Here is a 17,392-nt window from a genome sequence, read left to right on the forward strand (position 1 = left end):
CAGCAAGCATCTCTCCCACGGCACTCTCTTCTTCTCTGCTGAGTTTGTTAATTCATTGCAGTGGCCACATAGAACTCATAGACAATACTCATGATTTGGGGGTTTATTAGGGAAGTAACAGGTTACAGTTCAGGTTCAGGAATGCTCTGGATACAGTTCTTTCATCAGGACAGCTTCTTCTCAGCTGTGCCTGCAGGCATGCCCCTGTCTGGACCGCAGCCTCTGCCCTGCTTGGGCAAGAGTTACAAAGCTCTTTTAGCTCCGTCAGTAAGTACCCAGAGGTACCCCACTCTACCAGTAAGCGTCAGTCCGAAGGTGCTCAACTCTAGCTCCATGGGTCAGCAAACCTAGCTTCACCAAGTGCCCAGAGACATCCTACTCCGCCAGCAATCCACCTGCCCAAAGGCACTCAGCTTCTTACTCCGTGGGCAGGGCAGCCCACTGTGCCATCTCTTGCTGACCTGGTTCTGCTGCTGTTTTTCTACCACTGCTTCTCACCTTCTTCAGTGTTACAGCTTTCTCTCTCCTGGTCTCCTGGTTCCAGGAGCTTCTCAGCACAGGGATCCCGGGTCCAAAGGACAAACTCTTGGTTCTTCTTTCTTGGTGGTGGTGGGATCCTCTCCCGCTTTGGAATTGGCTGTCTTTAAAGATGGCAGGGATGGCAGAGGGATGGCAAAACTGACCAGTCCCCTTGGTGGCTCACAATTACCTTATTTGTACAGTTCCACTCACTCACTTGAGTGGGAGTTACAAGGCCATGGTGAGAATGGCCACACAAAAGTGATCCATTGCACCGCACTCGGTCATGAACCAGCCCAGAAGTAGGTGGTCTAGGGCTGGTGGGGCGGCTCCATTGTTAAAAGCCCATAGCTCCCATCTCTAGGGACCAAGCTGGCTGCTCCAGTGCTAACCATCTCCCTGGAGTAGGAAGGAGTAAGGGCTCAGGGAGCATGTCATTTCCATTAGAGGGCATGAACCAGACCTTAAAGTGCCTCATGACACTTCTGTTCTCATCCCTATGGCCAGAACTTAATTCCTTTGTCACATGAACCTGTAGGATAGGCTGAGAAATATACTTCTAACTGGACGCCACAGTTCCAAAACCCACTGCTGTCGAGTCAATTCCAACTCATAGTGACACTATAGGACAGGGTAGAACTACCCCACAGAGGTTTCCAAGGCTGTAAATCTTTCCTGAAGGAGACTGCCACATCTTTCTCCCAGTAAGTGGCTAATGGGTTTGAATCACCATCCTTTCAGTTAGCAGCCAAGCCTTTAACCACTACTCCACCAGGGGGCCACAAGTCCAGTTGAAATAAAGAAGGCCACAAGTCCAGTTGAAATAAAGAGGGCGACAATATATAGTGGTAGACCTCTAGCAATTTCTGCTAATGTCAGCAACTAGATTTCTACATATTATTGTTATTAGGTGATGATGATGACATCATCATGATGATCCTAATGGCTTTCCTTCCTACCTTTGAATGTTATTTACTTTCCTTATGCGCTCAGGCTTCAGGCAAATCTATAACTGCTCTTCCTGTACTCTTTCCCATCAATGAACTTCATCTCTTCTAGTCCTCAAAGATATAAAATTAAAAAAAAAAAAATTATTACAGAGTAATATTTTTTAAGTAGAATATTTGACCCACATTTCACATGGTATATTGTTTTATAGTCAGATTTTTCACTTAAGAGCATTTATTCATATTAGAGTCAAATTTTTGAAAATTTGTAATTTTCTCCAGAAAGAGTAGGGGCATGAGCATTGTGAGATAATGAGTTACAAGTTTTATTGTTTAGGGTTCCCTTATTGAAAGCTCATCGTGGGACTAAATATTTATGAAAGAGCTCTGTCCCCTAGTCGTAGGTTCTAAAGACACATCTTAGTTTTGCTCCTATTTCATTTATCTTACAATAGGAGAGATGATAAGTTGTTACGAGACACAACTCAAATTAAAGTGGGAAGTGGGGGAGGGAAGGAATAGAAAAATATTTCCTAACATTGCTGGTTCAGTATATAATTTAGCTGTCTTTAAATATTAAGTAATCTTTTATACTGATCGTTAGGTGTATTCCCGAACATAGGAAGAACTATTTTCACTCTAAATTTATAACATTTTTGGAAGCTTAATTATCATACTCGAAGGTCAAACAGTGCTCTATTGCAATAAAATACAAAAAGTAATAAAGAAATTATTCCTGGGGAGATGAAAGTCTAGGTTCATGGCTCATTAAATGGTAACTTCACAGACCCTGTCTAATTTGTCATATTTAGCTCTGGAAGTTTAATACATTTGAATTTCAAATTAGGTGAAGTGATATCTGAGGCAAAACTACCTAGGGCTTTTGAATTCCAAAATGATTCAAGAGATGTAGTTCCTGTAACATAGTACCTTTATTATAAGAATTGCTGTCATCATACATGTAGTGTTTGCCTGACTCAGAGGGTGAAGTGATGTATAGTATAACACAAAGTTCATTAACCACTTCCCATTTAATCTGAAAAACAATTTTTTTTAGGCCTCAATTCCTTCTTTCTGCCTAGTAAATTGAAATCTTCATCCTTTCTGCTGAATAATTTGTTCAACAAGTTGGCTGAAATTTACAAGTTCTTTTCCTGTATTTTGGGGAAATCCTAGTGACATAGTGGTTAAGAGTTATGGCTGCTAACCAAAAGATCTGCAGTTTGAATCCACCAGGCATTCCTTGGAAACCTCATGGGGCAGTTCTGCTCTGTCCTATAGGGTCACTATGAATCGGAATGGACTTGATGGCAGTGGGTTTGGTTTTGGTTTACTGTATTTTGGGGTCACATGATTATATAAGTTTTCTTCCAAAATAAGTCAGTCGAAAGAAAGACACACATTGTCAAAAGGATAACTTTTGAGGATTAAACACAAGCACATTCTTCTAATGTGCCTATTCTAGGCTGCATGACCTCATGGATGCTGATGGGCTCGGCTTTTAAAAGAACATAAGCACAGAAATGCTTTAAAAAGTAAAAGAAAAAAGAAACTTTACTTTTAGCATGGAATTGTCTGTTGGATAAACTGAATTGATAATGGGAAGAATTTGTGTTTAATATTTTAAAACAAACAATTGCTGTCCAGTCAGCTCTAACTCATGGTGACCCCATGCATGTCACAGTAGAATTGTGTGTGTTCCATAGGGTTTTCAGTGGCTGGTTTCTCAGAAGTAGATTAGCTGGCCTTTCTTCTGAGGTGCCTCTGGGTGGATTTGAACCTCCAACCTTTTGATTAGCAGCCAAGCGTGTTAACCATTTGCAATACCCGGGGACTCCAACTGAATATTTAAAAACTATATGATTCGTGTTTATGGTATTTACTAAAAAAAATGCAGTGGTTTAATCTACTGAGATATGATCCAGAAAAGGATGACTGTGAGCTCTAAGATCTTAGATGCCAATATGGAATTTAGATGTCAGTATGGAATTTAGATGTCAATATGGAATTTGAGGAGTTTGCTTCCTGTTTACAGTTAGAGAAACTTTCTGATCTTCGATTTCTATGTACAAAGATCAGCTAGCACTGTCTTGACTAATGCCAGTGTCTTAAGGATAAATTGTGAATTAAAATCTGTGAGATAGTCTAAATAATTGGAAATAATAGAGAAAATACATTTAGTAAATGAAAGGTAATGTTGTTCACAGAGTAACTAACTCTAATGCCAAGCAATAGTTATTTAAAATTAACTGTGTTCAAACATTGGAAAGGAAGTGATGCATGGTTATTTTCATACTACAGTGAAGGTCAGATTAATTTACACTGAGTGGAATAGGAATGGAAAATAGTGAGCAATTAAACCCCACACCTGAGATAAAGATATTCCTTAGGAAGAACCCTGCAGCTCCTGTGACTCTATCCAACACCAGCACACAAGTGTGTTACATACGTGGGCCACGTGCTTTCCTTCATTTACTCGTGTCAGTGAATACTTTTTCTGCTTTTATTTTAAGCAAATAAATAGTGACCTTGTTTAAAGAGGCTAAGAATCATGTCATTCCTTTGAAAATTTAGGTACTGAATTTGCTTGCTTTCATGTTTGACCACCCAGCCTTTGTGATGTGAATTGCTTTTCTTGATGTGAATTGGGACTTTTCATAACTGTTTCATATAATAATCACTCACCTTCAGTATTCTTTGTATAACTGTCTTTATCAAATCTGCATCAGTATGAAGCGCTTGTCTGTTTAAGGCGGTTCTAGTCTTTTTCTTATGTTAGCTGATGGTGATTAGCAAACCATTTCAAGAATAGAAAAACTGAGTAAAAAGGAAGTTCTACAGCAATATATTTTAAAGTACTTTCTAAAAATAATGATTTATTTATTTATTTATTTTTATTCTCAACTGTATTAGCTAATCCATTTAAAATACCCATTCCTGTTCTCTTTATGTAGTCTGTGACATCGTAAGAAAATGCATACCTCATCTTCTGGTCATTTCATAGTACTCTAGCATCTAGGAAAATGCCCAGCTAAGCAAAGACCTAGAATCTCACTGAAACATTTCATTACTGATCTAAAGCTTTGTGTTCTACCAAAAGAAAAAATCTGAGTGAATGCTGCTAGAGAGAGAATTTGGAGGAAAAATAACTATTAAGAAAAAAAATTTTTTTTTTATCACAAGCATCAAGGAGTTCCTTGGTGGCACTAATGGTTAAGAGCTTTGCTACTGACCGAAAGACTGCTGGTTCAAAGCCATCTAGAGACGCCGTGGAAGAAAGGCCTAGAGATCTGCTTCTGAAAGATCACTGCCATTGAAAACCCCATGGAATGCAGTTCTACCCTGAAACACATGGGGTTGCCATGAGTCAAAATGACTGGATGGCAACTGGTTTTTAGTTTTATCACAAACATCAAAAGGAATCTAGAAAAATAAATCATAAAGTGTACATTTATGGGAGCCCTAGTGACACAGTGGTTAAGAGCTCAGCTGCTAGCCGAAAGGTCAGCATTTCAAATCCACCAGTTATTCCTTGGGCACCCTATGGGGCAGTTCTGCTCTATCCTGTAGGGTCACTATGATTTGGAATCAACTCGATGGCAATGGGTTTGGTTTTGGTTTGGTACATTTATGAGAGATGTTGACACTCATAAAAACACATATTACCTATCTAGTATGAAAGGATTGTGGTTGTTGTTATTAGTTGCCATTGAGTAGGCTATCGTTCATAGTGACCTTACGTACAACAGAATGAAACGTTGCATAGTCCTGCACCATCTTTATGATCTGGTATGTTTGAGTCCATTGTTTTGGCTACTGTGTCAATTCTTCTTTAGCAAAGTAGAATCTTTGTTTTAACTTGCCTGTGTAGCATTTCATATTTATCCGTGGTTGGTTGTCCATGACTTTTGAGTGAATTGATTCATTTTAATGACTTTTGCATTCCTTAAGTTATTAAGATATACCTTAAATTCACTTTCCCGTTCAGTCCAGTTATTTGAACCCAATTAAGCTTTACAAAGGACATGATTTTTCTAATTTTTTTATGGATCTCAATGACATTTAGTTTCTGGGTAATTATTACAGAGATACATGATTATTCTGAGTGAAATCTAAAGTTCACTGAAAGATGGAAACGTTTACCCTTTCTGTGTTCTTTTAACACAAATAGGGATATGCCATCTTGTCCACAATTATTAACAAATTAATAGATATTCAGAGTTAAGAGTTGAGTTTATCTATCCTTTCCCAGTGCTTATGGGTTACCTTGGAATGAACCATGAAATCCAACTGCAGGGTAAGGTACCCCGTGATAGTTATATTTTAATTCTAAAATACCATCAAATATTTGTCCTCTAACCATTGTATTCTTTAGAGGAGTTTACAAGTTATTGGTAAAACTTTCATGTTATGCTGAAGATAAACAGTATTTATGGGAAGATGAATCATTTAATAAGTAATTAAATGTTTGTATAAACCATTGTTGACCCATGGTAGTGTTCTTGGAAGTGAACTTTTTTTTTTTTTAGTGTAGGATGTACAACTAATACTTTTTATGAATCTAAGAATATTCAAATTTGTTAACATTTCTGTGTTGGAATTAAAGGTGAGTGCCTCACAGTGTAAAGTTCTGTCCAGCCTCAGTGTGTGGTCTCGTGGGTCTTACCAATCACACTAAATCAGATTATCAAATTTCCTCAGCAGTGGTCTCCCCAGATACAGAACCACTTCAGCTTGCCTTCTTCTCTCTCCAATTCAGGCTCCTCTGACAACTAGTAGGGCCCCTACCCCTAGTATATCCTCCCCTGTGCATCCTTGTGGTCATCTGAACTGGTCTTATCACAACCATAGAGATGCCCAGAAGAAACTGGGATATCTTTTCCATTTCTCTTAAGGGTGTGTTCTGTCCTTTCTTTCTCCAAGGCCAAAGCCCACTCTTTTTTTTTTTTTTTTTTAAATAATTTTTATTGTGCTTTAAGTGAAAGTTTACAAATCAAGTCAGTCTGTCACATATAAGCTTATATACACCTTACTACATACTCCCATTTACTCTCCCCCTAATGAGTCAGCCTGCTCCCTTCTTCCAGTCTCTCCTCTTGTGACCATTTTGCCAGTTTCTAACCCTCTCTACCCTTCCATCTCCCCTCCAGACAGGAGATGCCAATACAGTCTCAAGTGTCCACCTAATACAAGTAGCTCACTCTTTATCAGCATCTCTCTCCAGCCCATTGTCCAGTCCCTTCCATGTCTGATGAGTAATCTTCGGGAATGGTTCCTGTCCTGGGCCAACAGAAGGTTTGGGGACCATGACTGCCGGGATTCTTCTAGTCTCAGTCAGACCATTAAGTCTGGTCTTTTTATGAGACTTTGGGGTCTGCATCCCACTGTTCTCCTGCTCCCTCAGGAGTTCTCTGTTGTGTTCCCTGCCAGGGCAGTCATCAGTTGTGGCCGGGCACCATCTAGTTCTTCTGGTCTCAGGATGATATAAGTCTCTAGTTCATGTGGCCCTTTCTGTCTCTTGGGCTCATAGTTATCATGTGACCTTGGTGTTCTTCATTCTCCTTTGATCCAGGTGGGTTGAGACCAATTGATGCATCTTAGATGGCTGCTTGTTAGCATTTAAGACCCCAGATGCCACACTTCAAAGTGAAGCCCACTCTTTGGGAACGTATTTTGCTCTCTCTTTTTCCAGGCCTAGAATGACACCGTCTAATTCTCAGAAACAAAACCTCCCAGTTTAAGCCATTTGGCATCTTTATGTCATAGCTAGAGCCTGTCCTGCAATTTCAAACTCAATGGGGCAGAGAAACTGGGTCAAGGTAGGAGGTGGGGTGGGGGCAGTCAAGAATCAATAACAGACCACCACAATGTAGAGTTTAAAAACATTCCAGCAATATAGAAAGATGAGTCAGGACCATTTCAATGGCTGAGGAGCAAGAAAGGTATAATGGAGATATGCCACTGGGTGGGCACTGGGAGGTTGACAAATTAGGACCTCTCTGGCAAGCATGCATTTTAAATTTTGTAAAAGAAAGAGTACAGGTAGTAAAAAAAAAGGTAAAATCTACATAATTCAGGAATTTAGCAATCCATTCATGTTCACTAGTGTGAGTGAAAGCAGGTGCTACCAACTGGGAAAGGAATAAATGGTGTTGAGCTATGTTGTACTTCTTCAGGCTACTTATTATAAGTTTTCTGTAATGTATCTACTCTGGTGAATGTGGAAAAGATGATAAACTACCTACAGGCTTAGAAAATTTGTTTAGACTACATAAAACTAGATTAATATAATCATTTACTCAGAGATTATTAAAAATGAGCTTCCCAGCCCAGTACTTCGCTAGATTTTTAGTCATTTTTGTACCTCACATGTGTTAATATTTTTCAAAGAAATTTGTGCCTTTAATTAAGTTTAATGTGTATTAAGTATGTTCCTCTTTTTGAAGAAATGTTTAGTTCTCTCAGACAGTGGATATTTTTACTAAGAAATATTGAATTTAATCTTCCTAACCAATGATTTAAAACAATTTAAATTTGTTGAGTTAAATTAAAGCCAGGTGAGCTCTTACTGGGTGTTTAAACTACCCAGACCACTTATACTAAAGGATTTTTTGACAACAATAGAAATGTATTTTTGCATTTTTCCAAGACTTGGACCTTCAATTAATCATTTTCCAAAATATCATAAAATATATTGTAACTAAGAAGTAGCTTTGAATTCAATTTAGTATTTATCGAGAATCTCTTACTGGCTTTGGATAGTATCTTGGTTTGGCATATTTTCTGCCTTGAGGAACTTCTACACGGGAAAAAAGACATATTCCTAATACAAGGAACAGTTGAACATGCTGTAAAAATGAGGGCTGAATTGTAAGACCCCATCAAAAATCAATTGCCGTCGAGTCAATTCCAACTCATAGCGACCCTATAGGACAGAGTAGAACTGCCCCATGGGGTTTCCAAAGAACACCCGCTGCATTCAAACTGCCAACCTTTTGGTTAGCAGCCGTAGCTCTTAACCACTACGCCACCAGGGCTTCCTGGTGACTAAGATCAGTGGTTTCTAAACCTGGCTTTCCATCAGAATCAGCTGGGCAGATTTTTAATCTACACATTCCAGGCTTCCAACCCTAGAGATTCTGATTAGTGGGTCTTTTTTTTAAAATAACCCCCCGTCACCCAATGATTAGGCAGGGCAGTGAAAGAAGCTGGATGCCAAAATAATTTAGAAAAGGTAGGGATTGATGTGGAAACTTCTTGAGATTAGAGTAAAGCATTTTATAATTTATCCTCTTTATCGGGTCCAGGTCTTAGTCACCAGAGTCACTTAAAAGAAAATAGGCAACTTTCTTGATGTTTCCGCCGATATTTTATTATACGAATCTAAACATTGTACTGGCTAGTAAATATTTTAAATTGATAATTACCGTAAGTCTTCCTGCATTGAATTGATCTAATTTATTTCACAGTTTTTTGAAGTTCCATATTTTATATATATCCATGTTCCCCCTCCTACCCCTAACAATTTATCCCATGAATACAGAGAATCCCTTCTGTAAAATAGCTAATATTGGGCATAGTAAACTCCCATAGTATCTTAGAAACAAGGCAAAACAGACAAGGAAAAATCTCTTTTCGTTTTAGTCCTTCATTATTGTTGTTGTTCTTAGTTGCTGTTGAGTCTGTTCTGATTCATGGAGACCTTATGTATAACAGAACGAAACATTGCCTGGTCCTGTGCTATCTTCATGATCATTGGTATGTTTGAGTACCTTGTTAGGTGATCATGTCAATCCATCTCATTGATGGTTTCACTTGTTTTCATTGACCCTCCACTTTACCAAGCATGATGTCCTTTACTACTGATTGGTCTTTCCTGATGATGTGTCCAAAGCAAGCAAGTTGAAATCTTACCATCTTCATTTCTAAGGTGCTACAGAATCTCATGTTCTCTCTTTCTTGAAACAGTAGTCCGCACGGTAATTAAGAGTAAGGCCTCTGAGCCCCAAATCCCTGGGGTCATCTATAGACTCTGATTAGCACAGTGCTTTGATAGTAAAACTTTCTCCATAGTTATTAGCTTTGTTAAGGCTATTTTGGCCTCTCCTTGCAACCCTTCTCTCTTTTCCTTATTTCCCTAATAGAACTCATTCTTCCTCAGTTTCCTTTGCTACTAGCTCTTCTTCTTCCACCAGTTCCTTAAGTGTTTATTTCCTCCTCACCTCACTTTTCTTTTTATACTCTACATTCTTCTTGGGTTACTTGGTCTTCTTCTATGACTTCCACTACCTTTTGTCTGGTAATGATTCCCTAACTGATGTGCAGGACAGATCTCCCTACTAGCTCTAGCTCAGCACTGTCCAGTAGAAACACAGTGTGGGCCATATATGTCATTTTAGATACTCTAGAAACCACATTGAAAAGCAAAAATAAATGCATGAAATTAATTTAAGAATATATTTTATTTAACACAAAATATGTAAAACATTTAAATATAATGTAATCAACATAAAAGTATTGAGATATTTTACATTCTTTTTTAATACTAAGTCTCCACAATCTGGTGTGTATTTTACACTTACAGCACATCTCAATTATTGGAAATACTTGATCTGTATTAAGATTTCAAAAAATTTACAATCGAAAGTGGATTTACATACCCACTCATTGCAAACATTCTTAAAAGTCTTCCAGTAACTGAACTGAGTATCAAAAAGTCATTCCCCTTTAATATCCATACCCACATTGACAAAATTTGCTCATCTTTTTAGAAAATTGATTTAATTTTATAGTAAAAGCATATTAATTTCAAAACTACATCTGTCCAAGTCAAGTAAATTCACTTAGTCTTGTGTCAACTTAGTCTTATTAACATGGATTCACAGGTATTGCATAAAATGAAAAGCAACTCCAAAGTTACCAGTATCAACAAGGCATTCTTCAAATTCTTTTATACTTTTTGCATTCAATTTAGATAATGCTCTCAGTTACGATTAAAATCGTCTGCATGTTGATTCATGTTAAGAAAATGTGTAAAATCATTATTATTGATTTGTAGTTTGAGAAGTTTCTATTTCAACATAAATTCTCTTACTTTTGCATCTAGTTCACAAATTTAGCTTTAAATTTTCCTTGGAGCTTCAAATTAGCACATTCATATGCAGCGTGATATTGGTGAGAAAACATACATCATTCTGCCATTTTTTTGCCTTTGATTATTCAATAATGGGCATGTATTTCTTTTGTTTAAAAAAATCTTTAATTGGACGTAACCTTCAGTAAATGTTTGTAGAACTCTCTGGAAACTTAACCAATAAGCATTGCGAAAAACACAAGATCATTAAATACACAGTCTTCTATTTCTCTTGAGAGCTCCATAAACTGGCAATAATCCAGAGCATTTGCATGTGTGCACTGAAAGATATTAACAACTGTTATCTGTGACACTTTTCACAGAGTCTGTTTCAGAAAAGTTAGCACAGAAATTTTCAATGTGTACTAAATGAACATATATATCGTATGAAGCAATAAGGTAAAAATCTGTCTGGATTTTTTATCTGACACAGCTGGATAAACACAACAATGTCCATGCTAGAAATGAAAATTTTCATATATAGCTGAAATTCGATTTGTTTAGTATGACCTGAATTTTATAACTATTTATGATTATTCCTGGATTTTGCTTTTGTTGCTTATCACTCATCTTTCTTTTTTTTATCTTTTGATCCAGCTCCAACAGAGGCCACTATGCACCCACATCTAGGTAAGTATTTAAGACCCTGAAGTCATTAGCCTCTACTTGTTTTACCCCTCTGGCTATGTGGGAAAATGTTACAGACATGAGGAAATTTTGCATTCTCTGCTTCATTAATTGTTCACTAAATTTGGAGTCAGGTCCAGATTATCCTTGAACACAGTACCTTCCAGAGGCGGCTATCATGCTGCCCAGCTAGGGGCTCATGTACCTGCTAGTACCCTCACCCTTGAGGTTCTGCTGGGTATGGAGCAGATGTGACCTTTTAGTAGAGTGTTCTAATGCTGACTTTTCTCCGATCCGCTACCCACCATAAATAGTAGAACATGGCAGCTCAGGGAAGTGTGGAGGAATTAAGGTAATTTGAAATTAGGACTGCATTGTAGAAGGAGAAATAATGTGCTCATTTCTCCAAAAAATGAAACTGCTTAAGTAACTGTCTGCTTTTTTAAATGACACCGTGTAAAGTAACCACCTCTCATTCTTCTCATGATCTTTTCATAGTACCACGTATTTTATGTATTTAGTGACCCAGAGTTCTTGAGGCAGTGTTAAGTAGTGATTAAGAGTACATATTCTGGAGCCAAACTGCCTGGTTTTGTCTTACCTCCACCACTTACTAGCCAAGTGACATGTGCAAGTTACTTAACCTTTTCTGTGCCTCAGTTTCCCCATCCATAAAATGGAAGTACTAATATTATCTACCTTATAGGATTTTTATGAGGGCTAAATGAATTTGTATTTGTGAAGTGTACGGTAAATGATATATAAGTGTTTGGAAATAAGCACTCGAAAAATAACCACTAAGGCTTACCCAACAGCTTTTGTAAAAATTCTCTAGAAAATAGATGGTCTTTAAGAGTTAAATTTCTCACTTGAGTCAGTGAAGACTTGCTTTACAAGCAGCTTCCTACGCTACTCTATTTAATAGGAAGGAAGAGAAATCTTACTAGCTGGTTCCAGCCTTTTTAGATGTCTCTCACTGTGGGACCTCCAGATAGGTCAGTTATTTGTCTCATGGGTTTTTCCTTTCAACCTATAAACCCAATTAATTTATTTTTCTCTTTGGAAAATCTGCCTTGAGAAGCTCTACTTTTATGTAATGCTACAGCTTGGGGCTTCTCTTATTTGGCAGACAAACGTAGGCGCTTAGAAGCATGCCTTCTGGCAGCTGAGACAGGCTGGTGACCCGCAGTGGCCCAGCCAGGTCTCCGCCAGGTTGAGTATCTGAGAGAACTGCACCCTGTAGGCATTTCAGGCACTGCAGCTAATCGCTGAGAGGCATCATTAAATCACTCCCATGCACAGAATAAATCGCAGCGTTCTCTCCAGTGTAAATCCATATTCCCCCTGTTTGCGTGCCTAAGGCTTCGTCTCAGCAGCCATTCCTCTCCATACGTGCTGATTCACTGGTTTCCGGTGACTTCATTATGTGCTTACCTGCTGGCCTACCTGGTTCAAAGAGGACTGGGACTGCTCTAGGTGGTGATGTCACCACAGAGAATTTGAAATGATGCTTCTAGATATTTGGAGGTGATTTTAATTGCCCAATGATGTCAGAGAATTCTTTTTGAGTGAGCCAAAAAACGTAAAATATCTCTTTAGAAAAAAATATAAATCTTGAGTAGTTTCCTATTGATCGGACGATACGCTTTTAATTTTTTCACAAAGCATATGTTAACTAGTTCAGACAAGATTGCAAAGGAACAGAGAATCTTGATTAGCTGAGACAGACTTTCTAAGCAAATCATGGGAATCAGATGAGAGGATCTTTTAAGTACTAAATTAATTTTTTACAACTTGAGTAGAAGTAATTATCATTTATCACACATACTTACAAATGAGCATACTTGTATTGTAAGCTGGCCATGAAATCGTTTTTATTTGCCTACCCCTTCAGTGGAAATAGCATGTACTCTACAGATGAATCACTCTTTGCTCTTGGCATCCCGAAAGTTCTTCTAGAGCTTAAAAACAGATAGTGAACACAATCTCAAGTGCAGTGATAATATATTTAAAACCATGGATGGTTCCTGGCATGCCTCCTGACTCCTAATATGACTTTCTGTGGGAGTTTTATTTATTTATGTAGATAAATTCTCTTATGCAGTTCAGCGAAAAAAAAGTTTTAACAAACTAAAACATATTAAATAAAAAATGAGTGAATATAGGTTACGAGAGAAAGAACCAGAGCAGGAGAGATAATAGCAACGAGAAGAGGGAAATGGGTCAGTAAATATTCGCAATTTTAGCTGGCAATAAATGGCTAGAATGCTCTGTCCCCTAACATGCTTTAAAATGACACTGAATCTGTTCTGGGCAGTGTCTTGGAAGCCATGGATGTGTATGTTGAGAACATGAGAGACAAGTCCTGAGTGTCTTTTCCTTGTAGGTTAGTGTTGACCTTGGCCTTCCTGCCACTCATACCCAATGATAGTTTGGTAGGCTTCTCTTTGGGAGCTCTGGTTTCCAGACTTCTAGGTGTCTAAAAGACGAGTCCCTGGGTGGTGCGGGGACTCCAGTTTGGACATCGAGAAGTTAAGTGCTAGCTGAAAGGTTGGTGGTTTGAACTCCCCAGAGGTGCCTTGGAAGAAAGGCCTGGCAATCGGCTTCCAAAAGATTACAACCTTGAAAACCCTGTGGAGCAATTCTACCCTGCACACATGTAGTCGCCATGATTTGGAATTGACTTAATGGCAACTAACAACAACAACAGGTGTCTAAACAGCTAAACCTTTTCTCTTATCCCTTAGTTCAGGGTCAAAACAACTATACTCAACTGCTCATTTAAAATTCAGTTTTAATTTAAGATACTGATATGCTTGGTAAATGCAGTATGACGACACTTTTGTTTAGCAAAATCTATTGCCGTAGTACAATTTTTTTCTAAGTACTTTGTTTTTCCTTTAGCTGAAGTACACAGTGACAGTATTATCCTACGAGATGACTTTGACTCCTACCACCAACTGCGATTGAATCCAAATATATGGTAAGTTACATGACTATGCTTCACTTTGATTTATTTAATTAAAAAAAAATAATGCTGACTCTTCTTTAGGAACAGCTACTTAAAATTAAATTGCTTTTCGGCGCTAAGGTATCAGTGAGAATTGTGGAAACTGTGGAGCTGGGCTTAACATGGACTGCGTGATGTCTAGTTCTTGACATCTGTAAGAACAAAATCTGTATGTCCCTCAAAGCCATGGGTGTGGGTAGACATTTTTCTTTCCGTTGTCCAAGTTATTTACAAAGAAAATATTATGCTTTAATGTATCTAATAACTACATTTTTGCAGAATGAAAGAAAGGGAATGGTTTATCTGAAATGACCTGTGATTTTTGTCATACTTACAAATTATTTTTAGGTCATCTAGTCTCTTCTTTGAAGGCTGTTTAGGTGTGACTCCATGGGATTTTTGAGGGCAAAGAAATGAACCAAAATTCATTAAAAACTTCTTGAATACATAAATCGATGTATGAATTTGTTGGCAGTTTGCTGTATTTTTTGCTGACTTTGGAGGAATAGGTCCATTGACCCAGAGCTCCAGTCAATTTGCACAATTTGGGGGAATATCTGAATTTGGATTTTCTATAATATTAAATGTTTCACATAGACAATTAAGAGTTCAAGACAAACTAGAAAGCCTAATATAAAATTTCAAGTTGCAACTGAAATCAGACCAATACTGAAGACTGAAAGAATAGCCGTTTCATCCTTAAATGTCAGCATATGATATTCCTGTTTTTGTATATGTTTATTTGTTCAACAATTATCTAGTGACAATTATTCTATTTATTTAGTAAATAAATAAATAATATGGTTCCTTCTCTCAAGTAGCATTTAGTTTAGAAGGGGAGACACTAAAAATACATTAAAAAAAAAAATCAGTAATCCAGGATAGAAATCCTTAAGTGTGATGTTGTTGTTGTTAGGTGCCACCAAATCTGTTCTGACTCATAGTGACCCTGTGTACAACAGAACGAAATGCTGCCTGGTCCTGCGTCATCCTTACAATCATTATGCTTGAGCCCATTGTTGCAGCCACTGTGTCAATCCATCTTCTTGAGAGTCTTCCTCTTTTTTGCTGAGCCTCTACCTTACCAAGCATGATGTCCTTCTCCAGGGACTGGTCTCTCCTGATAACATGTCTAAAGTATGTGAGAAGTCTTGCCATCCTTGCTTCTAAGGAGCATTCTTGTTATACTTCTTCCAAGGCAGATTCGTTCATTCTTCTGGCTGTCCGTGGTATATTCAATATCCTTCACCAACACCATGATTCAGAGGCATCAGTTTTTCTTCTGTCTTCCTTATTCATTGACCAGCTTTCACGTGCATATGAGAAAGTGGCTCTTGGCCTGCGTGTTGAAGATGACATGTGGATATAGAGAGATTTGGTGCTTGAGTACTAGAAAAAGGAACTTTTATGTCTTTTTAGCAAGGAATATAGGCCTAGATAGTATATATATAAAAAAAAAAATCAGACTAGTGTCACAAAGTCTTATAACTTATATACCATCTAAAGAGACAATTTATCAACAGAACTTTACTTCTCTTTGAATATATCCTAAATATGAATTTCTGAAAATAAATTGAAAATATTAAGAAAAGAAAAAAAAAAAAAACTTCATAAGCAGACATCTTTTACCTACCCATGAAAAATTCTCTACTCCTGACATTTGGCTTTTTTACATTCCATTAAAATAGGTGTTATCAAATGATCTGTTTCTTTCAAGACAAGTTCATTTCTGTCAAGCTAATTTATCTTCCTCAATGAGTTTTCTTGACAAATACAAAATGTGACTTTTATGTGGTAAAAATTCCGTTGTTTTTTAAATCAATAAAATGTGATTGATTTTACTTCACCCATTTTTATGACTGATCTGAAATATGCTTTCTTGACTAAAGTTATGGATTTTGTGTCCTTTTTTCTTAAGCTATAGTTTTTCCTACTTTAAAAAAAATCATTTTTAACTTTAAAAAGGCAAATACTCCTGTCTTATATCAAATATGCATCAGAGTAATTTTACTTCATCCCTTATTGCCCATGATCTCCTTCACTTAACCTCTTTAAGATTAAAATAAAAACAAAAAACTGTGAACTTTTCATTATTTGAGAGATGACTGTCATCAGATAGTGGCAGAGGCTCTGAGGTTGGGCCAGTCTGTGTTGGACTCAAGTGAACTTCTTGCCAGCCTTGTACCTTGAGAAAAGCCAAAAGCTGCTTCACCTCTCTGGGCCCTGTTTTCTTATCAGTAAAACTGGGACCAATCCTGTCCTCACATAGTTTCTTTAAGGTTAGATGAGATAACAAGTATGAAAAGCTCTGACATTATGCCAGGGGTGTTGTAGGTGCTCAATACATGTTAACTCCAGCCTTCTGCTCCTCTCTTCCTGGCTTCTTCCCTCCCTTTCTTCCTTCCTCTTGTGGTATATTTGCACATTGGACTACTTGTCCCCTCTAAACCCAGATATAATAATGAAAAGAAAAATCACTATTAAAATAATCCCCCACGTATATGTTGATTTGTCGTACTGCGGGGGCTTGCGTGTTGCTGTGATGCTGGAAACTATGCCCCCACCGGTACTCAAATACCAGCAGGATCACCCATGGCAGGAAGGTGAATAAAGGAACTGATTTGATGGCACCTTTAACAAAATTAAAATAGTCTTCAGCTAATTTATTTAACTTAGTCCCTAAGTCTTTCTTCATAGTATTTGGATGAAAAACAAACATCAAAATTTATGTGTAATACCACAGAAACACATATGCACATACACACACACGCACACACACATACACAAATGCAAATAGCATTATGGCAGAATCATAGTAGAGAAGAGAGTATTACATGTCTTGAACCCCTTAAAATTAGGTAAAAATTCCCAACACCCACTTAAGTCAGATTCCAGTGAAATATTTTCAATAAAGTAACAAAGCCCCACTTTGTTTTGGAACCTCAGGCAGTTTTCACTCTCCTGAAGCCTCTGTGTTCTTGGGACATATTTTCTCACATAATTTTCAACCCTTATAACATTTTCTTTGATTATCTTTACATCACAGGATAATTAAAAACCCACCAAATGTAAGCAAAGTGCCTGGGTATGTCACTTGTGGCCAAAATCCCATGACTAAATACATCACCAAATAGTTTGCCACAAGAGAAAAATGTG

The 17,392-nt window shown here is 37.6% G+C and overlaps 1 protein-coding gene across 1 annotated transcript in view; it reads left to right on the top strand.

Moving 5' to 3' along the window:
* RELN (reelin) overlaps window positions 1–17,392 on the top strand; it is a 525,949-nt gene that overhangs the window by 235,728 nt on the left and 272,829 nt on the right. The window contains exons 5-6 of the mRNA XM_064289885.1: window positions 11,197–11,229; window positions 14,131–14,209. Of these exons, the coding sequence (XP_064145955.1) occupies window positions 11,197–11,229; window positions 14,131–14,209 (112 nt within the window). The remainder of the gene's footprint in view (window positions 1–11,196; window positions 11,230–14,130; window positions 14,210–17,392) is intronic.

Source organism: Loxodonta africana, chromosome 8 (assembly GCF_030014295.1).
Source record: "Loxodonta africana isolate mLoxAfr1 chromosome 8, mLoxAfr1.hap2, whole genome shotgun sequence".
In the NCBI taxonomy this organism is placed as follows: domain Eukaryota; kingdom Metazoa; phylum Chordata; class Mammalia; order Proboscidea; family Elephantidae; genus Loxodonta; species Loxodonta africana.